This window comes from Oncorhynchus mykiss, chromosome 2 (genome assembly GCF_013265735.2).
Source record: "Oncorhynchus mykiss isolate Arlee chromosome 2, USDA_OmykA_1.1, whole genome shotgun sequence".
NCBI lineage: Eukaryota > Metazoa > Chordata > Actinopteri > Salmoniformes > Salmonidae > Oncorhynchus > Oncorhynchus mykiss.
In genome coordinates, this window is record NC_048566.1 from 31223822 (window position 1) to 31249131 (window position 25310).

Here is a 25310-nt window from a genome sequence, read left to right on the forward strand (position 1 = left end):
GAGCACAGCACAAGAGAACACCACAGCAACTGTCACAAGTTCTGCTGCAACAGCGGGCCACAAACAGATGCAGGTATGTGTCTGTGGTTGGAGGAAAGTTACATCACACCATGGGTTGAGGATCCACCAGGGGAAGAAGGGGTGTTTGGGTAAAGAGAGACAGAGGCCTCGCATTGATTACTTTCTGCGAAAGCGATCAAATCAGTCGAATGAAGCACAGCAACTGGACGCAAACCATAGTTTGCAGTGCATCAGTATCACTGTCATGGAGGACGTAAACTCAAGCACCGAAGTAACAACTGAGGTGGAACCAACAACAGGAGTGGAACTCACCGAGCCTCCCAGACCTGCAGTCGAGAGGAGACTGCCAGGGCACAGGCCGTATGTGAAGTGGCCTGGCGCCAGTGACAAGAAGTTGTGGGAAACAGTGAATACTGACCTTACCCTGACCCTCGAGAAACTTCGAGGCACAGTGGAGAAGAAGTTGGAGAGGATGGGGGACATTATCTATGAGTACGGGAAAGAAAGATTTGGAGTGGAAGAGGCAAAAGGCGGGAGAAAGGTTCCAACCCCACCAGTTTCCAGGAGGCAACAAGAAATCAAGCGCCTCGTTCAAGAAAGGCGACAGCTTAAGAAACAGTGGAAGAAGGCCTCGGAAGTGGAAAAGGAGGGCATAGAGGCACTTCAGGCTGATATCAAAACCCGGTTAGCATCCCTCCGCAGAGCAGAGAACCTACGGAAACGCAGAAGGAAGAAAGAACAAACTAGAACTCGATTCTATAAAGATCCCTTCAAGTTCCTTAAAAGTCTCTTCACGAAGGAAAAAAGTGGAGCTCTAAAAACAACAAAGAAAGACCTAGAGGAGCACCTGAGAACAACAAACTTTGACTCAAAGTGACATGAACATCTGGCCATCCCATCAGATATCCCACCCACCCGGAACATCATATTGAGACCAGCCCTCCGACATGGAAAGAGGTGGAAAACACAGTTCAACGGGCAAGAACAGCATCAGCCCCGGGGCCAAATGGAGTCCCGTACAAAGTGTATAAGAACGCACCAGACGTCCTGAGGTTCCTCTGGAGGCTTATGAGAACAGCTTGGAAAAATAAGATAATACCCAAAGTGTGGCGTAGGGCAGGCGGGGTCCTGATCCCTAAGGAGAAGGATGCAGTGAACATCAGCCAATTCCGCCCAATCTCCTTACTGAATGTCGAGGGTAAAATCTTCTTTAGGGTCATTGCCCAGAGGATGGCCGAGTACCTGCAAAGGAATGGGTACGTCGATACATCTGTACAGAAGGCAGGAATATCAGGGTTCTCTGGCTGCTTGGAACATTCCAGCTTGATCTGGCACCAGATCCAAATGGCCAAGGTGGAAAAAAGGGACCTCCATGTAGTCTTTCTCGACCTCGCCAATGCATTTGGTTCTGTGCCCCATGAACTCCTGTGGTCTGCCTTCAGATTTTTCCACATACCGGACACCATCACAACCCTGGTGAAGTCGTACTTCCAGGATCTGCAGTTCTGCTTCACCACCTCAGAGTTCACCACCTCATGGCAGTGCCTGAATGTAGGTATAATGGCGGGATGTACCATTTCTCCGTTGGCATTCATAATGGCAATGGAGGTTATCATCAGATCCTCAAAATGGGTTGCTGGTGGACAGCGAGTCGACTCTGGTTTCCGCCTCCCTCCACTCAGAGCCTACATGGACGACATTACAACATTGACCACCACTGTCCCATGCACCAGGAGACTGCTCAGAAAACTTGAGGAGAACATCAGCTGGGCCCGTATGAAGATTAAACCATCCAAGTCACGCAGCATCTCGATTGTGAAGGGAGTACTCTCTGACCTGAAATTCTTCATCGGAGATGACCAAATCCCAACAGTGTCTGAGCAGCCGGTAAAAAGCCTTGGAAGGTGGTATGATGCAAGCCTGAAGGACAAAGACCAGGTGCAACAGCTGCGCAAAGACATCAGTAGTAGCCTATAGTCCATCGACAACACCCAGCTACCTGGAAGGTTAAAGGCCTGGTGTCTGCAGTTTGGTCTCCTACCCCGGGTGTTGTGGCCCTTAGCAGTGTATGAGGTTCCAATCTCAACAGTGGAGAAGATGGAAAGAGGAGTCACAGGCTACTTAAAGAAGTGGCTCGGAGTTCCACGATGCCTTACCACCATAGGCCTCTATGGAGATTGTGTCCTCAAGCTGCCCCTCACCAGTCTAACAGAGGAATTCAAGTGTTCAAAAACCAGGCTCCAGATGACACTGAATGAATCTCGAGACCCAGTGGTGAGCAACAACTGCACCAGAGCGGCGGAAGATGGTAGTGCAGGAAGTACGCCATCAGGAGGAGGCTGCAAGGTGGGCCAAGGCAGTCTCTCTTTCCAAACAGGGACAGTGGACTCGATGGGACAGTGTGGAGAAGAGGAAGATCAGCTGGAAGGATCTGTGGGCCATGGAAGTAAGGCGGTTGAGCTTTTCCATCAGAGCAACATATGACGTCCTTCCAACTCCAGTTAATCTTCACCAATGGTATGGTGAAGATCCGGACTGTGCCCTCTGTTCCATGCCAGCCAACCTCAGGCACATTCTCACAGGGTGTAAAACAAGCCTCACCCAAGGACGCTACACTTGGCGTCACAACCAAGTCCTTACAAACCTTGCGTCCGCCCTGGAGGACAAGCGAGCTGCCACCAACTCCCTACCACCCCCAGCAGCATCACACCCCTTACGGACAAACTTTGTCCGCGAAGGGTCTAAACCACCAAAGCGCAGCTCGACACCATTAGAGCGAGACCAGCTGCGCTTGGCCCGCGACTGGAAAATGCTAGCTGACATTGGCCAGCAACTTGTGTTTCCTCCAGAGATCGCAACCACCACCCTAAGACCTGACATGGTGCTCTGGTCCCGTTCGCTCAAGAAGGTCTTCATCATTGAGCTCACAGTACCCTGGGAGGACTCAGTAGATGAGGCTTATGAGCGAAAGCATCTGCGCTATGCCGATCTAGCTGCCGAAGCACGGCATCATGGCTGGAACACAGAAGTCCGACCAGTGGAGGTGGGCTGCAGAGGTTTTGTGGCAACATCTACAACCAGACTGCTTAGAGACCTTGGAATTAAGGGCCAGAGCCAGCGTTCGGCAATCAAAGCTGTATCGGAGGCGGCAGAAGGCAGCAGTCAGTGGCTCTGGATGAAGAGGAAAGACACCAGCTGGGCCCCGAAGTGAGAGGGCCAGGAGGTATGCGGTCAACAATGCTTGACTCAGGGAGGAGGATGCCCCTGCCATGCATAGTCCCATGGGATGTTGGCTATCATCAACAAGGCAACTCCTATGACTAATAGGGAATGGGACGCAAGCGTAGGATTGATCACCCTGTCGCTGGCCGCCTTTGGGGAGGGTGTATAGTGTGAAAGGCCGAAACACCCTAGGAACCAAAGGTACACTACTGACGATGCACTCCCCAAATTTCACCAGGCTCACTGTTTATTAACTCTTGGAAGTGCTTGCACAAAGGATAGTAACATCTCATCCTGTGTTCTTGGAATCTGGTACCATGATTACGGATAATTCTGAATGAATTGTGAATAATGATGAGTGAGAAAGTTACAGATGCACAAATATCCTACCCCCCACCCTGATAACGACTTCCTCTTCCTCATCACTGCTGTCATCAATGATGATAATTTGTCTTAAGACCTGAGGAATACAAATTAGACAAAAAATCACATGACAGTCATAATCCCTGGTGAACAGACTATGTAAACATAAAGTCTGACCAAATTACATAAAATGGTTGGTTCTGGGTTAACTGAGATTATGACAGTCCACAAAACCACTTTTATCAGTTCTGTATTGTTTGTTTCAAATATTTTTTATTAAACACACACAAGAATGGTGTATAGGTAGGTATACAAGACAGGTATTGTTCTGTATTGTTTACACCTAAGTATATCCATGATATAATTGTCAACATAGAGTACATCAAAATAACAGTCCCCAGGACGGTTCAACCTAAGCCGAGGTTTATAACGCGGAGGAATCATATTATCGATGGACACGGTCGCTGTATTCAAAACCAAATGTAAGCTATTGGGCTCCTGAGTGGTGCAGCGGTCCAAGGCATTGCATCTCAATGCAAGAAGTGTCACTACAGTCCCTGGTTCAAATCCAGGCTGTATCACATCCAGCCGTGATTGGGAGTCCCATAGGGTGGCGTACAATTGGCCCAGCGCCGCCGGGGTAGGCCGTCATTGTAGATAAGAATTTGTTCTTAACTGACTTGCCTGGTTAAATAAAATACTAAATATCTCAATGGATCTCAACAGTCCTCTCTGAAGGTGGATATCTCAATGAAGGTAGTGTTGTCATCAATCTGTCATTGGAGTGACTTCTATCATTGTTGCCAATGATTAAGTAACTGATGGATTCCATGATGATGGTTTTGTGACATCATAACACATGCTGTTACAGGGATATGATTACATTCCATTTGAAAATGATCTCTATGCTGTAAACAGGGCTCTGTTTGGCAACATTTCCCACTGTTGCTATGTCACCTGTACCTGCACCAGATGAAAAAGAGCACTGAAGTGAATGCACTCGGTTACTACCAAAATCTACGTATGCTTTTGTCCACTGAGCAGTGCCACGAGTCACGTTTCTACTGCACCTGACATTGACCGCATGAAAAATAGGAAAAGTCTGACAGGCCATGTGTGCCTTGTTGAACTTTTTAAAAGCACCGATCCAGCCTGTAGGTCTACTGAGAACCACTCAGGCTCAGAGGACACCGACAAAGCCCAGCATTCACTGATCACCCACAGACAGCTAAACAGTACCGTTCTAAAATCACAAGCTTTTTATATTTTGTTTACAATTGTACTACCTGCAGGGCAATTAGAGAACCTCTCTCAAGTGTCATTCAATTGAACCAATCAAATCAAATCGAACCAAATCAAATTTTATTTGCCACATGCGTCAAATACAACAGGTTTAGACCTTACAGTGAAATGCTTACTTACGAGCCCCTAACTGACAGTGCAGTTTCAAAAAAATATGGATAAGAATAAGAGATAAAAGTAACAGGTAATTAGAGGAGCAGTAAAAAATAACAATATATACAGGGGGGTGCCGGTACAGAGTGAATGTGCAGGGACACCGGTTAGTTGAGGTAGTATGTACATGTAGGTAGAGTTATTAAAGTGACTATGCATAGATGACACCAGAGAGTGGCAGTGGTGTGAAGAGGGGAGGGGCAATGTGAATAGTCTGGGTAGCCATTTGACTAGATGTTCAGGAGTCTTATGGCTTGGGGGTAGAAGCTGTTTAGAAGCCACTTGGACTTAGACCTGGCACTCCGATACCGCTTGTTGTGTGGTAGAAGAGAGAACAGTCTAAGGAGGCTGGAGTCTTCGACAATTTTCAGGGCCATCCTTTGACACCGCCTGGCATAGAGGTCCTGGATGGCAGGAAGCTTGGCTCCAGTGATGCACTAGGCCGTTCGCACTATCCCTGTAGTGCCTTGCAGTCGGAGGCCGAGCAGTTGCCATACCAGGCAGTGATGCAACCACAATATATAAGCCTGATTGAAGCCTAATGTAAAATTGTAACTGATGCACAACATCTTCTCTGGGTTGATTTCCAACAGAAATCCCGAGATTTCAAGACAGATCCACACACAAAATGACCATTAAATCATGACCCCAGGATACTCTCAATGGTGCAGCTATATAACTTTTTGAGGATCTGAGGACCCATGCAAATATTTTCAGTTTCCTGAGGGGGAATAGTTTTTGTTGTGTCTGCTTCACGACTGTCATGGTGTGCTTGGACCATGTTAGTTTGTTGGTGATGTGGACACCAAGGAACTTGAAGCTCTCAACCTGCTCCATTGCAGCCCCTTCGATGAGAATGGGGGCGGGCTCGGTCCTCCTTTTCCTGTAGTCCACAATCATCTCCTTTGTCTTGATCACGTTGAGGGAGAGGTTGTTGTCCTTGCACCACACGGTCAGGTCTCTGACCTCCCTATAGGCTGTCTCGTTGTTGTCGGTGATCAGGCCTACCACTGTTGTGTCATCGGCAAATTTAATGACGGTGTTAGAGTCGTGCCTGGCCGTGCAGTCATGAGTGAACAGGGAGTACAGGAGGGGGCTGAGCATGCACCCCTGAGGGGCCCCTGTGTTGAGGATCAGCGTGGCGGATGTGTTGTTACCTACCCTTACCACCTGGGAACGGCCCGTCAGGAAGTCCAGGATCCAGTTGCAGAGGGAGGTGTTTAGTCCCAGGGTCCTTAGCTTATTGATGAGCTTTGAGGGCACTATGGTGTTGAAAGCTGAGCTGTAGTCAATGAACAGCATTCTCACATAGGTGTTCCTTTTGTCCAGGTGGGAAAGGGCAGTGTGGAGTGCAATAGTGACTGCATCATCTGTGGATCTGTTGGGGCGGTATGCAAATTGGAGTGGGTCTAGGGTTTCTGGGATGACGGCGTTGATGTGAGCCATGACTAGCCTTTCAAAGCAGTTCATGGCTACAGACGGGAGTGTGGATCGAAGTTGTTTTATTTGGAGATTACCAACATTGCCTATAGAAATGTATCCGTCTCATATTAGTTGAGAGAGAAACAACACATTTCTCTTGCAAAATGCGCTAACACAATCAAAACTTTAAAAAGCCTACCGGTCACAAAATGCAATAACTCCGAAACAGTATCATTTGTCGTCTGGAAAGATTATCAACCATCACCCTCAGAATTTAGAAAACATGTCACAAGCATAGTCACGGGAAGTAGGGGTGCTGCTGCTGCACCCCCTGAAAAAGTAGAATTGAATGATCGTTTATATTCACAAAAGTAGTGCACTGGGCCTTTGCTAGTCCTGTATTAGCAGACCGATAAAGCCTTCTGTAATGAGGGCAAAAAAAAAATTCCAGCCCCTAATCTCTGAACTGATCAATTAGCTCAGTTGTGGTGCCTAGTTGGAACAAAATCCTGCAGTACTCCAGGAACAGGGTTGCCTACCCGTCATAGAGGTTAAGGTGGCTAGGGGTTTCTTCAGCTTCCAGAGACCCAGGTGGTGGTCTCAAAAAAGGCCTCAGAATCTGTTAGCGATTCTAGGTTGAAGTAACCACCATCATGCCATAGGTTCTCACGTTCCTCCTGCTGCTGCTCTACTTTAACATCATAGTGCCCATTGGGTATGAAGTTTATTACTAGGTATTACTGCACTGTTGGAGCAAGAAATACAAGCATTTCTCTGCACCTGCGATAACATCTGCAAACCTGTGTACTCGACCAATAAACTTGATTTGAGTAGTCATCAAGCAGCCATCTTGGATGATGAAGTAGAATTCCTGAGTTATCTAAGCTGTATCATGCATAGAATACTCATTATAGAGGGGGCTGCACCAGATGAAAAAGAGCATGAACTTCCACTTAGTGACTCCCAAATAAAGTAGGTCAAATAGAGAACATCTCACTTGCCCTTCAATTGAACCAATCATAGTTCACACAGTTCACACACACACACACACGAAACCACAAGGCTTTTATTCAAAAACGCATTTTGTCAGGAATTAAGATGTATATATTTATATGTAAATAGATCATGCTCATATACACAGAGATAATCAATGTGCTAGAGTCATTGCAATATTCATACACATTTAGGTGTATATGTCCTTTCATCTATTCTCCAAAACCAAAACGATAAATGCAATGGCTGTATCACTGCTTACAATGGATGACCTTTCGAGGCCTTTCAATGCCACCAAAATCAAAATCAGCAGACATGATCAAAGGTAATAAAGTGTGTGTGTGTACCGGTTTGTATGACGAAATCAGAGCCTCTGTAATATAAAGCATTGTTAGCTTGTTTAACATGGCATAACATGTTAGTTTGTTCGATGCTCACTGATTTATTCTAGACTTCCCCCACACTGCAGCACTTTTTACAGTCTGGTAGTTGGCAGCATGGGAGGTTGTTACTGGGGGGTGGGGTCTCCCTCCCTGATTTAGTTGGCGGGGTGGGGGGGTCCCTCTGGGATGAGGGAGGTGAAGAAGGTGCTGATGAAGGACCAGGCGGAGGCCAGGAAGCCGTGGTGGCGGGGGGCAGCGGGAGCTGCCGGGTCCTCTGGGCCTTCCTCTCCACTGTCGCCCTCCTCATCCTCCAGCCCTTCATCCATCATCCGCTCCTGAGATGGAGAGAAACAGGACAAGAAAATGAGAGAGAATAAGAGAAGGACCATCGGTTTAAAAAGCAGAGACGGAGAGAGAATGTGGCAGAGAGAAAGGAGCAGCTTGGACACAGACAGAAAAACAACCACACAGAAAAACAACCACACAGACAGATCGATCAGACAGAAAAACATAACCACACAGACAGAGATGGTGTCCATCTTAAACAAGGAGCATCTACCATCTCCTGGATGTCCTGGTGTCTCTCTGCCTCGTCCTGATGAGCTAACCCCGCTCCTCCTACTCCGGGGTTCTGCAGCTCTGGCCTAAAGGGGAACCAACCAGCCCTGTGCCTAGTTAACACCACAAAATTAGTATCTCACACACAGACACAGTGGGCTCCAAAATTACTGTCACCCCTGACTGACAATGCACAAACAACACTTGAACAAATATAAACAATATAATTATAGAGATACTCAAAATACCAACATGTGAGAAATACTGTACTTTATTAATGTTTTAATGGAACCCACCAAAATCATACAATTATTTAACACAAATACATTTAATCAAAATCAAGGTTTCATAATTACTGGCACTCCTCATTTAGTACTTAGTGCATCCACCTCTGGCAAGGATAACAGCATGGTCTTTTCCTGTAATGTTTGACAAGGTTAAGGAACACATTTGGAGGGATTTTGGACCATTCCTCTATGCATATCCTTTCAAGATCCTTCACATTCTTGGGTTTGCTCTCATCAACTTCCCTCTTCCACTCAGCCCACAGGTTTTCGATTGGATTGAGGTCCGGCGACTGAGATGGCCATAGCAGAACATTGATTTTGCTGTCACAGAAGCATTTCTGTGTGGATCTTGAGGTATGTTTTGGGTCATTGTCTTGTTGGAAAGTCCACCTACGGCCAAGTCCAAGCCTTCTGGCAGAGGCAACCAGAATGTCAGCCAAAATTGCCTGATTCTTGGTGGAATTCATTATGCCATCAATCTTAACCTCTGGAATTAAAACAGCCCCAAAACATCACTGACCCACCACCATATTTCAACGTACGAGGTGCCTTTCCTTGTATGCATCTCTGTTGACACCAAAACCTTAAATTTTGGTCTCATCTGACCAGAGCACCTTCTTCCAGTCATAATTTAAATGACGTTTGGCTCCAAGCACTTGCGTCTGTGTCTTGGGGTCAGAAAGGGCTTTCTTATGGCAACCCTTCCAAAGAGGCTGTGGTTGTGATGGTGCTTTTTGAAAACTGGTGACCCCAAGACGCCACCAAGGCCTGCAAATCTTTCACAGTAATTCTTGGGGATTTTGTTGCTTCTCTCACCATCCTCCTCCCTATCTTGGGGGGCAAAATGCATTTGCGTCCTCTACCCATGAGGTTTTCAACTGTTCCATATCTTTTGAATTGTTTAATAATTGCCCTGACAGTGCTCAGTGGTATATTCAATTGTTTGTGGATCTTCTTGTAGCCATTAACAGATTCAAAGCTCATCACTAAGCTAAGGATCCTGGGACTAATCACCTTCCTCTGCAACTGGATCCTGGACTCCCTGGCGGGCCGCCCCCAGGTGGTAAGGGTAGGTAACAACATCCGCCACGTTGATCCTCAACACAGAGGCCCCTCAGGGGTGCGTGCTCAGTCCCCTCCTGTACTCCCTGTTCACACACGACTGCGTGGCCAAGCATGACTCCAACACCATCAATAACTTTGCAGACGACACAACGACAAGACAGCCTATAGGGAGAAGGTCGGAGACCTGGCCGGGTGGTGCCAGAATAACAACCTATCCCTCAACGTAATCAAGACAAAGGAGATGATTGTGGACTACAAGAAAAGGATGATTGAGCACACCATCATTCTCATTGACGGGGCTGTAGTGGAGCAGATTGAGAGCTTCATGTTCCTTGGTGTCCACATTACCAACAAACTAGAATGGTCCAAACAGACCAAGACCGTCGTGAAGAGGGCACGACAAAGCCTATTCCCCCTCAGAAAACGAAAAAGATTTGGCATGGGTCCTCAGATCCTCAAAAGGTTCTACAGGTGCAACATCGAGAGCATCCTGACTGGTTGTGTCACTGCCTGGTACGCAACTGCTCGGCCTACGACCGCAAGGCACTACAGAGGGTAATGCGCAGTGCCCAGTACATCACTGGGGCCAAGCTTTCTGCCATCCAGGACCTCTACAACAGGCGGTGTCAGAGGAAGGCCCTAAAAATTGACAAAAACCCCAGCCATCCTAATCATAGACTGTTCTCTCTACTACCGCATGGCAAGCGGTACCGGACCGCCAAGTCTAGGATCAAAAGGCTTCTCAACAGCTTCTACCCCCAAGCCATAAGACTCCTGAACAGGTAATAAAATGGCTACCCGGACTATTTCGATTGTGTCCCGCCACCCCCTCTTTTACGCTGCTGCTACTCTGTTTATTATCCATGCATAGTCACTTTAACTAAACCTACATGTACATACAGTGGGGCAAAAAAGTATTTAGTCAGCCACCAATTGTGCAAGTTCTCCCACTTAAAAAGATGAGAGGCCTGTACTTTTCATCATAGATACACTTCAACTATGACAGACAAAATGAGGAAAAAAAATCCAGAAAATCACATTGTAGGATTTTTTATGAATTTGTTTGCAAATTATGGTGGAAAATAAGTATTTGGTCACCTACAAAGAAACAAGATTTCTGGCTCTCACAGACCTGTAACAACTTCTTTAAGAGGCTCCTCTGTCCTCCACTCGTTACCTGTATTAATGGCACCTGTTTGAACTTGTTATCAGTATAAAAGACACCTGTCCACAACCTCAAACAGTCACACTCCAAACTCCACTATGGCCAAGACCAAAGAGCTGTCAAAGGACACCAGAAACAAAATTGTAGACCTGCACCAGGCTGGGAAGACTGAATCTGCAATAGGTAAGCGGTTTGGTTTGAAGAAATCAACTGTGGGAGCAATTATTAGGAAATGGAAGATATACAAGACCATTGATAATCTCCCTTGATCTGGGGCTCCACGCAAGATCTCACCTCGTGGGGTCAAAATGATCACAAGAACAGTGAGCAAAAATCCCAGAACCACACAGGGGGGACCTAGTGAATGACCTGCAGAGAGCTGGGGCCAAAGTAACAAAGCCTACCATCAGTAACACACTACGCCAGGGACTCAAATCCTGCAGTGCCAGACGTGTTCCCCTGCTTAAGCCAGTACATGTCCAGGCCCGTCTGAAGTTTGCTAGAGAGCATTTGGATGATCCAGAAGAAGATTGGGATAATGTCATATGGTCAGATGAAACCAAAATATAACTTTTTGGTAAAAACTCAACTCGTCGTGTTTGGAGGACAAAGAATGCTGAGTTGCATCCAAAGAACACCATACCTACTGTGAAGCATGGGGGTGGAAACATCATGCTTTGGGGCTGTTTTTCTGCAAAGGGACCAGGACGACTGATCCGTGTAAAGGAAAGAATGAATGGGGCCATGTATTGTGAGATTTTGAGTGAAAACCTCCTTCCATCAGCAAGGGCATTGAAGATGAAACGTGGCTGGGTCTTTCAGCATGACAATGATCCCAAACACACCGCCCGGGCAACGACGGAGTGGCTTCGTAAGAAGCATTTCAAGGTCCCGGAGTGGCCTAGCCAGTCTCCAGATCTCAACCCCATAGAAAATCTTTGGAGGGAGTTGAAAGTCCGTGTTGCCCAGCAACAGCCCCAATACATCACTGCATGGAGGAATGGCCCAAAATACCAGCAACAGTGTGTGAAAACCTTGTGAAGACTTACAGAAAACGTTTGACCTCTGTCATTGCCAACAAAGGGTATATAACAAAGTATTGAGATAAACTTTTGTTATTGACCAAATACTTATTTTCCACCATAATTTGCAAATACATTTATTAAAAATCCTACAATGTGATTTTCTGGATTTTCTTTTCTCATTTTGTCTGTCATAGTTGAAGTGTACCTATGATGAAAATTACAGGCCTCTCTCATCTTTTTAAGTGGGAGAACTTGCACAATTGGTGGCTGACTAAATACTTTTTTGCCCCACTGTATTACTTCAATTAGCCTGACTAACCGGTGCCTGTATATAGCCTCGCTACTGTTATAGCCTCGCTACTGTATATAGCAACTGACCTTTTTACTGTGGTTTTTTATTTCTTTACTTATCTATTGTTCACCTAATACCAATTTTTTTACTTAAAAATTGTACTGTTGGTTAGGGCCTGTAAGTAAGCATTTCACTGTAAGGTTGTATTCAGTGCACGTGACAAATAAACATTGGTTTGCTTTATGAAGGTCTATGACCATCTGTCTCTTTTGAACTGCCAGTTCTTTTGTTTTTTTCATAGTGTTGGATGACAAAGGGATATTGCATTACCTCATTTATTAAATCAACAAATTACTTTGGTGGGTTCCATTGAAATATTAATAAAGTAGAGTATTTCTCACATGTTGGTGTTTTGAGTTTCTCTATAATTATATTGTTTATATTTTTTCAAGTATTGTTTGTGCGTTGCCAGTCATTTTGGAGCCCACTGTACAAAGTAAACAGGGTCCTTCAAAAGTATCCACTCTAATGTCAAACTGATAGTGTACAGACGAGAACTCACAAAAAGACGAGCAGCATGGCGCCTATCACCATGACGAAGCGGCCAAAGGAGGAGTAGAAATACACAATGCTGAGCAAGATGGCAGCGCGGGAGACCGCGTACATCCAGTCCAGCCAATCCCGGTTCAGTTCATCCTCATTTAGCACGGCCCCGCCCTGGGCATTCATCTGGATATTGGGATTGGCCGGCCTGTCCTCTTGAATGGGGTTAGGTCCCAGGGGAGGTGGAGCTTCATTGGGCTGTGCGGGTTGGGGGGAGTGGGTGGGACTGGGGGAGGAGGGAGGGGTGGAGGGGGGCTGTGAGGCTGCCACTGCTGCTTGACTGGAAGAGGGAGAGAAAGAAAGACATAAATAAGAATTAGCGGATAGAAGCCAGTGAATATAACTCATTCCAACATAGAAAAGTCTGTGGTCCTTATGGGTTGTTAGGATTGGACTCTAAATGCAGACGACTGACTTACTATTGCATGTAGTAGTGGCGTGCATACATTTGCTGCCACCAGAGGACCTGCATGGGCATGTACATGGGGTGGGGGGGCACACCTGCAGCCATACCCCCCTGTACTGGGACCTGCGTTCCATCTGGCCTATGGAGGAAAAACAGTAACACATGCAATCAAAACTCATGCGCACACAATATTTTCTGCATTATTCCCACCATTTTTTGAAATTGAATTTCAATTATTTTCCTGACTAGGTAGAAACTGAACTAGAATTGATCCCAATACACGAGAACAGTGCTTACCATTGCATTATACCAGTAGAGGTAGGATTTTGAGGGTTAAATTGGGGGAAGCCTCCACGATGCCTTAGTCCATCATAACTTCCTGCTACTGAGGCAGCGGACTGACCGTCCTGATTTGGTGTTGTGGCTTGGGGGGTGGAGCCAGCACTGTCTGAACTCTGAGTGACAAGACATACACCAATCATAAACCAGCAAAGGAACATATAGGTTTAAAAAAAACAATGCACCTATGGGAATAAGGACAGCTGCAAAGTAGGGCTGGGCTGTATAGAGTATTTTACTATATACACACACCGGTACTGATGCACAGACAAGCTTGGGTTTTTACTTTACCTTGTATTTCAATGTTTGGTTTGTTAAATGTGTTATGCCACTGTGTGTAATGTCAGTTGGTTCCTACCCTGCACAATAACCTCTCCCTCGCTTTTTCATTCATTGTGTCAATCACTGGATTCAAAGTGCCCACTATATTCAAACTTTTGGTTGAAGTTTCTTGAATGTCCAAAGCCCTATTAAAAACCCTTAGAATGTATGTGTTGCCACCCCAGGGTCATGCACTACAAACAAAGCATATTTAGAACGTGTAATGTTAAAAAAAACTCAAATACCGCAAGAAATGTGAAAAATATTGTGATATATTTGGGTCATGTCGCCCAGCCCTACCGCAAAGACACCAAACGGATACGTTCCAAGTCACCGAGTAGAAATGTAACGTATAGACCACACCCCACTCTCCATTACAAATGACAGAGCATTCTGTTATATGTTCTAGGCATTTCATTTCTATCTGATTGAATTGTTGAGCTCCACAGAATGACTCCACACCATTAGACGTACCCCAGAGCTGGAGCTGGGGTCAGAGGTCACCGAGCTGGGGGTGGAGCAGTGGGGCGTGGGCGAGGTTGGCGGGCTACGGGAGGCACACACCAGGTGCATCATGTGATAACCCTCCTGCTGTAGGCAGAAATAGAGGGTTGGATGTGGGGGAAAAGGAGAAGGGCATAATTAATCATTTGATTCTGTTTTGGTGATTGGAGGACGTGAGAGTGAGAGCGAGGGAGGAATTTAAGGGAACAGGCTAGAATTCAGGGACAAAGCCAACCTCAACAATGTTGCTTACTACATCGGATCAGCTATTGTTATACCATCACAGTCTCTGCCTCACGTTCACCCTCTCTCTCAGACACACAAGGGGGTGGGCCCTATTCAATAACGGCTCAGCAGTCAGTTGTCTGTTATGTTGAGTGAGGTTTCTGTGATATTGCATACCAATTCTAACATTTCAGATACAGTGTTAGTCCACCATACTCCAAACCTCTCGACCATATGCCACATCAGAAAAACAGAGACAAGGTTGAGAGTGATCTTTACCTTCCTGAGGACATCCCTCAGTTGCAGGTGGTCCTGGAGGAGATGGCCTGAGTATACCAGCCGCTGATCCTTGGATGACTAAAACAACACAACAGTCATTCTGAGAAAGCCTGTTGCAGAATATGCTACTAGATCATTTAAAAATCACATAGTTTGGGTTGATAAGCCCTAAATGCAAAAATTATGGAAATGTTACATGCAAGAACAATGGTGCTGAAAGTATATCAACAAGGTGGTAGGGCAATATTACATTTATTAATACAGAAGTACTATTGCAACCATAGACCTAAATGTTTGATTGATCCGATACAGTGACAGAACATGCCATTAGTAATTCTCTGGTTGGAAAACATGTGCATTGTTTTTATGTAGATTTTAGAATATTTGCATGAAAATCTGGCACCAATTGGATGGAAACCTAGCTTGTGTTCCAGAGAGACTAAGCATTTTCAGATTAGATTACATTAGGGTAGATTACACACTTGAACACATACCTGCAGCGTCACAAGACAACGCCTTACAGAATTATTTCACATGATGTACAGTACCAGTCAAAAGTTGGGACACCAAATCATTCAAGGGTTTTTATTTTTTACTATTTTCTACATTGTAGAATAATGCACTTATTCACATAACTATGCAATAACACATATGGAATCATATAGTAACCAAAAAAGGGTTAAACAAATCAAAATACATTTTATATTTGAGATCCTTCAAAGTAGCCACCCTTTGCTTTAATGACAGCTTTGCATACTATTGGCATTCTCTCAACCAGCTTCATGAGGAATACTATTGGACATCCACCTGGGAATACTACAGACTATTCTATTCACATTGCCCCCCTCCCCTCCACTGACACTTTCTGGTGTCATCTATGCATAGTCACTTTAATAACTCTACCTACATGTACATACTACCTCAACTAACCGGTGTCCCTGCACATTGACTCTGTACCGGCACCCCCCTGTATATATTGTTATTTTTTACTGCTCCTCTAATTACCTGTTACTTTTATCTCTTATTCTTATCCATATTTTTTTGAAACTGCACTGTCAGTTAGGGGCTCGTAAGTAAGCATTTCACTGTAAGGTCTAAACCTGTTGTATTCGGCGCATGTGACTAGTAAAATTTGAAGGAGTTCCCACATATGCTGAGCACTTGTTGGCTGCTTTTCCTTCACTCTGCGGTCCAACTCATCCCAAACCACCACAATTGGGTTGAGGTCTGGTGATTGTGGAGGCCAGGTCATCTGATGCAGCATCATCACTCTCCTTCTTGGTCAAATAGTCCTTACACAGCCTGGAGGTGTGTTTTGGGTCATTGTCCTGTTGAAAAACAAATGATAGGGGGACTAGGCGCAAACCAGATGGGATGGCGAATCACTGCAGAATGCTGTGGTAGCCATGCTGGTTAGTGTGCCTTGATTTCTAAATAAATCACCAACAGTGTCAACAGCAAAGCACCCCCACACCATCACACCTCCTCCTCGCTTCACGGTGGGAACCACACATGCGGAGATCATCCGTTCACCTACTCTGCATCTCACAAAGACACAGCGGTTGGAAGCAAAAATCTCAAATTTGGACTCATTAGACCGGTTTAATGTCCATTGCTCGTGTTTCTTGGCTCAAGCAAATCTTCTTATTGGGGTCCTTTAGTAGTGGTTTCTTTGCAGCAATTTGACCACGAAGGCCTGATTCACGCAGTCTCCTCTGAACAGTTGATTTTGAGACGTGTCTGTTACTTGAACTCTGTGAAGCATTTATTTGGGCTGCAATCTGAGGTGCAGTTAACTCCAATGAATGTATCCTCTGCAGCAGAGGTAACTCTGGGTCTTCCTTTCCTGTGGCGGTTCTTATGAGAGCCAGTTTCATCATAGCGCTTGATGGTTTTTGCGACTGCACTTGAAGAAACTTTAAAAGTCCTTGAAATGTTCTGTATTGACTGGCATCCATGTCTTAAAGGAATGATGGACTGTTGTTTCTCTTTGCTTATTTGAGCTGTTCTCGCCATAATATGGACTTGGCCTTCTACCAAATAGGGCTCTCTTCTGTATACCACCCCTACTGTGTCAATACAACTGATTGGCTCAAATGCATTAAGGAAAGAAATTCCACATATTCACTTTAAAACAAGGCACACCTGTTAATTGAAATACATTCCAGACCTCATGAAGCTGGTTGAGACAATGCCAAGAGCATGCAAAGCTGTCATCAAGGCAAAAGTTGGCTACTTTGAAGAATCTCAAGTATATTTTGATTTGCTTAACACCCTTTTGGTTAATACATGTTTCCATATGTATTATTTCATAGTTTTGATGTCTTCACTATTATTCTACAATGTAGAAAATAGTTAAAATAAATAAAAACCCTTGAATGAGTAGGTGTCCAAACCTTTGACTGGTACTATATGTAAATGTAGACCTACGCACATGTAAAAGCAAGCATTTCAAATCCCCAAAACATAGTCTATGCTCAGAAGGAATAGTTGGGTTTTGTTTTGGTGGTCAAGACGCAGCAAGATAGTGCTCACAGATAAACAACGTGGCAGAGAACCCAATGTGTCATTCATTTTGGAAAACCTGACAAATGAACTATTAAGATAAGATCCCTTAACTAATCCCTTCATTTAGGATGCTTGGTTGGTTGCTGTGGTTACACAGTTCTGTTCTGCTTTCCCAGGTGGATGTCCAGTTTTGAGATTTACTCAACAGCTGTCACATCTTTCAGTTTATGGAGCTCAGCTAGGAAACAATTAGACTGTCTACAGCTTCCTCTGGTTATTGAAAATGCTAAGACGAACAACGCAATTGCAATTACCTCACAAGTGTATAACATGAAAAATCAGGGCTTGTTTCTTACTCAAATTCTGGAGAAGTCTACTTCAAAACTATATTGAACAAAAATAAAAAACGCAACATGTAAAATGTTTGACCCATGTTTCAGGAGCGGAAATAAAAGGTTGCAGAAATGTTTCATAAGGCCACTCTAAAATGTGCAGTTGTCACACAACACAATGCCACAGATGCCTTAAGTTATGAAGGAGCTTGCAATTGGAATGCTGACTGCAGGAATGTCCAGCAGAGCCGTTGCCAGTGCAAGCTTTAACTTCCTGACTGATGTCTTGAGATGTTGCTTCAATATACCCACATCATTTTCCCGCCTCATGATGCCATCTATCCTGCAGCAAAGCACCCTAACAACATGATGCTGCCACCCCCGTGTTTCACGGTTGGGATGGTGTTCTTTGGCTTACAAGCCTCCCCCTTTTCCCTCCAAGCATAACGATGGTCATTATGGCCAAAGAGTTCCATTTTTGTTTCATCAGATCAGAGGACATTTCTCAAAAAATTACGAGCTTTGTCCTCATGTGCAGTTGCAAACCATAGTCTGGCTTCTTTTATGGCGGGTTTGGAGCAGTAGCTTCTTCCTTGCTGAGCGGCCTTTCAGGTTATGTCGATATAGGACTCGTTTTACTGTGGATAGATACTTTTCTACCCGTTTCCTCCAGCATCTTCACAATGTCCTTTGCTGTTGTTCTGGGATTGATTTGCACTTTTCGCACCAAAGTACGTTTATCAAAAGGAGACAGAATGCGTCTCTTTCCTGAGTGGTATGATGGCTGAATGGTCCCATGGTGTTTATACTTGCGTGCTGTTGTTTGTACATATGAACGTGGTACCTTCAGGCGTTAGGAAATTGCTCCCAAGGATGAACCAGACTTGTGGAGGTCTACAATTTATTCTCTGACGTCTTGGCTGATTTCTTTTGATTTTCCCATGATGTCAAGCAAAGAGGCCTTGAAATACATCCACAGGTACACCTCCAATTGACTCAAATGATGTCAATTCGCCTATCAGAAGCTTCTAAAGCCATGACATAATTTTCTGGAATTTTCCAAGCTGTTTAAAGGCACAGCCAACTTAGTGTATGTAAACTTCTTACCCACTGTAATTGTGATACAGTAAATTATAAGTGAAATAATCTGTCTGTAAACAATTGTTGGAAAATGTACTCGTGTCATGCACAAAGTAGATGTCCTAACCTACAGTGGGGCAAAAAAGTATTTAGTCAGCCACCAATTGTGCAAGTTCTCCCACCTAAAAAGATGAGGCCTGTAATTTTTATCATAGGTACACTTCAACTATGACAGACAAAATTAGGAAATAAAATCCAGAAAATCACATTGTAGGATTTTTATTGAATTTATTTGCAAATTATGGTGGAAAATAAGTATTTGGTCACCTACAAATAAACAAGATTTCTGGCTCTCATAGACCTGTAACAACTTCTTTAAGAGGCTCCTCTGTCCTCCACTCGTTACCTGTATTAATGGCACCTGTTTGAACTTGTTATCAGTATAAAAGACACCTGTCCACAACCTCAAACAGTCACACTCCAAACTCCACTATGGCCAAGACCAAAGAGCTGTCAAAGGACACCAGAAACAAAATTGTAGACCTGCACCAGGCTGGGAAGACTGAATCTGCAATAGGTAAGCGGTTTGGTTTGAAAAAAATCAACTGTGGGAGCAATTATTAGGAAATGGAAGACATACAAGACCACTGATATTCTCCCTCGATCTGGGGCTCCACGCAACTCACCCCGTGGGGTCAAAATGATCACAAGAACGGTGAGCAAAAATCCCAGAACCACACAGGGGGACCTAGTGAATGACCTGCAGAGAGCTGGGGCCAAAGTAACAAAGCCTACCATCAGTAACACACTACGCCGCCAGGGACTCAAATCCTGCAGTGCCAGACGTGTCGTGTTTGGAGGACAAAGAATGCTGAGTTGCATCCAAAGAACACCATACCTACTGTGAAGCATGGGGGTGGAAACATCATGCTTGGGGGCTGTTTTTCTGCAAAGGGACCAGGACGACTGATCCGTGTAAAGGAAAGAATGAATGGGGCCATGTATCGTGAGATTTTGAGTGAAAACCTCCTTCCATTAGCAAGGGCATTGAAGATGAAACGTGGCTGGGTCTTTCAGCATGACAATGATCCCAAACACACCGCCTGGGCAACGAAGGAGTGGCTTCGTAAGAAGCATTTCAAGGTCCCGGAGTGGCCTAGCCAGTCTCCAGATCTCAACCCCATAGAAAATCTTTGGAGGGAGTTGAAAGTCCGTGTTGCCCAGCAACAGCCCCAAAACATCACTGCTCTAGAGGAGATCTGCATGGAGGAATGGCCAAAATACCAGCAACAGTGTGTGAAAACCTTGTGAAGACTTGAAAATGTTTGACCTCTGTCATTGCCAACAAAGGGTATATAACAAAGTATTGAGATAAACTTTTGTTATTGACCAAATACTTATTTTCCACCATCATTTGCAAATAAATTCATAAAAAATCCTACAATGTGATTTTCAGGATTTTATTTTCTAATTTTGTCTGTCATAGTTGAAGTGTACATATGATGAAAATTACAGGCCTCTCTCATCTTTTTAAGTGGGAGAACTTGCACAATTGGTGGCTGACTAAATACTTTTTTGCCCCACTGTACTTGCCAAAACTATAGTTCGTTAACAAGACATTTGTGGAGTGGTTGAAAAATGAGTTTTAATGACTCCAACCTAAGTGTAAGTAACTTCCGACTTCAACTGTAGGTGGGGGCTTAGTGACTATGCATAGGTAACAAACAAGCAGCGAGTAGCAGCAGTGTACAAGGGGTGGGGGGGGGGTCAATGTAAATTATCCTTTGCCGATTTTTATGAATTGTTCAACAGTCTAATGGCTTGAGCGTAGAAGATTTTGAGGAGCCTTTTGGTCCTAGACTTGGCGCTCCGGTACCGCTTGCCGTGCAGCAGCAGAGAAAACAGTCTACAACTTGGGTGACTGGAGTCTGACAATTTTATGGGCTTTCCTCTGACACTGCCTATTTATAGGTCCTGGATGGCAGGAAGTTTAGCCCCAGTGATGTACTGGGCCGTTCGCACAACCCTCTGTAACTCCTCACGGTCAGATGCCGAGCAGTTGCCATACCAGGCGGTGATGCAACCAGGATGCTCTCGATGGTGCAGCTGTCGAACCTTTTGAGGATCTGCGTGCCCATGCCAAATCTTTTCAGTCTCCTGAGGGGGAAAAGGTTTTGTCGTGCCCTCTTCACAACTGTCTTGGTATGTTTGGACCATGATAGTTCATTGGTGATGTGGACATCAAGGAACTTGAAACTCTCGACCCGCTCCACTAATGGGGGCCAGTTCGGCCCGCCTTTTCCTGTAGTCCACAATCAGCTCCTTTGTCTTGCTCACGTTGAGGGAGAAGTTGTTGTCCTGGCACCACACTGCCAGTTCTCTGACCTCCTCCCTATAGGCTGTCTCATTGTTGTCGGTGATCAGGCCTACCACTGTTGTGTCGTCAGCAAACTTAATGGTGGTGTTGGATCGTGTTTGGCCACGCAGTCATGGGTGAACAGGGAATACAGGACGGGACTAAGTCCACACTCCTGATGGGCCCCAGTGTTAAGGATCAGCGTGGCAGACGCGTTGTTGCCTACTCTTACCACCTGGGGTCAGCCCGTCAGGAAGTCCAAGAACCAGTAGCAGATGGAGGTGTTTAGTCCCAGGATCCTTAGCTTAGTGATGAGCTTCGTGGGCACTATGCTGTTGAACGCTGACTTGTAGTCGATGAACAGCATTCTCACATAGGTGTTCCTTTTGTCCAGGTGAGAAAGAGCGGTGTGGAGTGCGATTGCGTCATCTGTGGATCTGTTTGGGCGGTATGCTTGATGCTTGATGTTGATGTGAGCCATGAAAAACCTTTCAAAGCACCTCATGGCTACCGGCGTGAGTGCCAGGGGGCGGTAATCATTTAGGCAGGTTACCTTCGTTTCCTTGGGCACAGGGACTATGGTGGTCTGCTTGAAACATGTAGGTATTACAGACTCAGTCAGGGAGGTGTTGAAAATGTGAGTGAAGACTAGAGGTTGACCGATTAATCGGAATGGCCGATTAATTAGGGCCGATTTCAAGTTAACGTTTTTTTAACACCTTTATTTAATCTTTATTTAACTAGGCAAGTCCGTTAAGAACATATTCTGATTTTCAATTATGGCCTAGGAACGGTGGGTTAACTGCCTTGTTCAGGGGCAGAACGACAGATTTTCACCGTGTCAGCTCGGGGGATCTAATCTTGCAACCTTAAAGTTAACTTGTCCTTGTGCACTCCACAAGGAGACTGCCTGTTACGCGAATGCAGTAAGCCAAGGTAAGTTGCTAGCTAGCATTAAACGCATCTTATAAAAACAACCAATCAATCATAATCACTAGTTAACTACACATGGTTGATGATATTACTAGATATCATCTAGCATGTCCTGCGTTGCATATAATCTGACTGAGCATACAAGCATTTTGACAGCAGCTCTTCGTTGTGCGTCAAGCATTGCGCTGTTTATGACTTCAAGCCTATCAACTCCCGAGATGAGGCTGGTGTAACCGAAGTGAAATGGCTAGCTAGTTAGCGTGCGCTAATAGCGTTTCAAACGTCACTCGCTCTGATCCTGTGGTCGTTTCCCTTGCTCTGCATGGGTAACGCTGCTTCGAGTGTGGCTGTTGTCGATGTGTTCCTGGTTCGAGCCCAGGTAGGGGCGAGGAGAGGGACGGAAGCTATACTGTTACACTGGCAATACTAAAGTGCCTATAAGAACATCCAATAGTCAAAGGTTAATGAAATACAAATGGTATAGAGGAAAATAGTCCTATAATAACTACAACCTAAAACTTCCTACCTGGGAATATTGAAGACTCATGTTAAAAGGAACCACCAGCTTTCATATGTTCTCATGTACTGAGCAAGGAACTTAAACGTTAGCTTTCTTACATGGCAAATATTATATGCACTTTTACTTTCTTCTCCAACACTTTGTTTTTGCATTATTTAAACCAAATTGAACATGTTTCATTATTTATTTGAGGCTAAATTGATTTTATTGATATATTATATTAAGTTAAAATAAGTGTTCATTCAGTATTGTTGGAATTGTCATTATTACAAATAAAATAAAAATCGGCAGATTAATCGGTATCGGCTTTTTTGGTCCTCCAATAATCGGTATCGGCTTTTTTGGTCCTCCAATAATCGGTATCGGCGCTGAAAAATCATAACCGGTCGACCTCTATAAGCGGTTGACCTGTTTAAAGGTTTTGTTCACATCGGCTACCGAGAGCGTTATCACACAGTCATCCAAAACAGCTGGTGCTCTCATGCATGCTTCAGTGTTGCTTACCTCGAAGCGAGCATAAAAGGCATTTCGCTTGTCTGGTAGGCACACGTCACTGGGCAGCTCGCATCTGGGTTTCCCTTTGTAGTCAGTAATAGTGTTTGAGATGCTCTGGATCGATATGTATTATTGCATGTTCCAGTCCCCACCAATATCCAGCAACTTTGCACAGCCATTGAAGAGGAGTTGGACAACATTCCACAGGCCATAATCAACAGCCTGATCAACTCTATGCAAAGGAGATGTGTCGTCCTGCATGAGGAAAATGGTGGTAACACCAGATACTGACTAGTTTTCTGATCCACACCCCTACTTTTCTTTTAAGTTATCTGTATTACAGTCATGTAAAATCCATAGATTAGGGTCTAATTTATTTATTTCAATTGGCTGATTATATGAACTGCAACTCAGTAAAATATTTGAAATTGTTGCGTTTATAGTTTTGTTCAGTATACTTTGCAGATACTTTTACTGTGGTTATTCCTCTGAGAGTTAGACCTAGAGCTGAGCTGGAGCAAAAGCCTGCACACCCAGTAGCTCTCCAGGCGGACGGTTCCCCCGTCCTATCCACTCCCCTTAGTTAATGGAATGGTGGAGATGAGGAAACCAAAAAATGGCAGTACCAACTCACCGGCTTGCTTGGGTACACATTCGAGATGTGACTCTTCAGTTTCTCTACCGTCCAGTTGAGAAAACAGTTTATTGTCTGGTCGTCATACTTCTGGTTGGGGGCCTTGATGACTAAGGTGACAGGACTGTCAACTGCTCCTGGGTCCATGGTTCATATTAATGGGTGTGTCAAGGGGATGGGAAAGGACAGGGCTCGCCTCCTACACCTGAGGAGGAAGACTCCCTCAGATCCTCTTCATCATTGTGATCTCAAGTCCAGCTCAGCCAATGACTGTGGTGGACAGGGTATTTTCCCCTCTAAAGAGCTGTCATTGGCGGGGAGATGGTTCTGTGTCCAATCACGATGTAATCCTGGTGGAGAGTGAAGCAGCTATGTTTCTTGGGGTTCTGTCAAATAGAGAAAGTCATTAAGACAATGCTTCTCAAACAGTTATGAATCTGAACGTTTTGAATGTCCTTACTTGTGGTACTAACTAGGCTACTCAAATGTATTGACATGCACAGATTGACAGTCTCTGGAATTGTTTATGTTAATTTATCATGACAAAAAAAGGGATATCGGCTAGCTAGCTAATACTTTTAAATGCTTTCATAATGTAATTAATGAGTGAGACACAGCCAGTCCTGATGATTACTATTTCATCCCATGTATGGCCAGTTGAAGAAAATATTATTGCTCAAGAGCTTAGTCAGCATGACTATATTCAACAGACAAGTCGCGGATAAACATAAACACAGACACTAGATCTCTGACACCCCTGACCTAGCTAGCAACAATTCAGGGGGAGACATTCCAGTCTTCAGAACACCTGTCGCGTTGCGTCATACAGCCGTCAAAACGAGCCACCCAGCCAGAGACTAGTTAGCGACCTACTTGTTTATTGTTTACACTAACCACCAAAACTAGTCTATGTAGAAAGTAATTGTATGATGTTAACTACTTTAGCATATCTGACAAATAGACGTTCGTTTTACGAGTGCTGTGCTATCAAAGCTCCAGAGATTAGTGTTGCTAGTTAGCTAGCTACCTATTAGCCAAGCTAACATTACGCTAGCATATCGTGAAATGCTGGTTTGCTACTTCTCTTGATAATACGAACGACGTGACAGTATCGGGGACAGGAGGTTTATTCATACACAACGTTAACTTACTTTAGATTATTTGAGTATTTTCGACCCCTTTTGACTGCTCCTTCCCAGTTCGACAGTTTTTTTTTGGTGAGTCGGGCGTGATACCGGAAACTACGTCATAATATTCCATTGACAGCTAGTGGGTACCAGTCATAGAGATAGATAGAGGACACTATAATAACTCACGGGTGTTAGTCGTCCAACGAAAGTATTTGTAAATATATTTGAAATATTGATGAGAAATGTAAATTTTGTCAATCTGGGAAATAATAAATTGAGCATTTGTTTTTCCAATGTGTGTATAAAACATGTTCTGGGTGGATCTTCTGATTTGGTAGGGACATCCATCTGCAAGCTTGTGCTGTTCTTTTTGTTTTTGATAGTGCAAGATTCT

General features: G+C 44.6%; 1 protein-coding gene across 3 annotated transcripts; it reads right to left on the reverse strand.

The window, feature by feature from the left end:
* Positions 1–7531: 7531 nt before the first annotated feature.
* On the reverse strand, positions 7532–25052 carry herpud2 (HERPUD family member 2). Of its 3 annotated transcripts, XM_021558762.2 has the most exons (9): positions 24938–25052; positions 23787–24172; positions 14929–15006; positions 14395–14511; positions 13558–13715; positions 13274–13399; positions 12814–13134; positions 8419–8530; positions 7532–8194 (listed from the first exon to the last, which is right to left on the reverse strand). In XM_021558762.2, the coding sequence occupies exons 2-9, from the start codon at positions 23931–23933 to the stop codon at positions 8015–8017; spliced, it is 1239 nt and encodes a 412-aa protein (XP_021414437.2). In that variant the 5' UTR covers positions 23934–24172; positions 24938–25052; the 3' UTR covers positions 7532–8014. The 3 variants fall into 3 exon arrangements, with proteins under 3 accessions (XP_021414437.2, XP_021414441.2, XP_036801604.1); XM_021558766.2 differs by lacking the exon at positions 14395–14511; XM_036945709.1 differs by lacking the exon at positions 24938–25052 and having other exon boundaries at positions 14929–15038; positions 23787–23924.
* Positions 25053–25310: the final 258 nt, after the last annotated feature.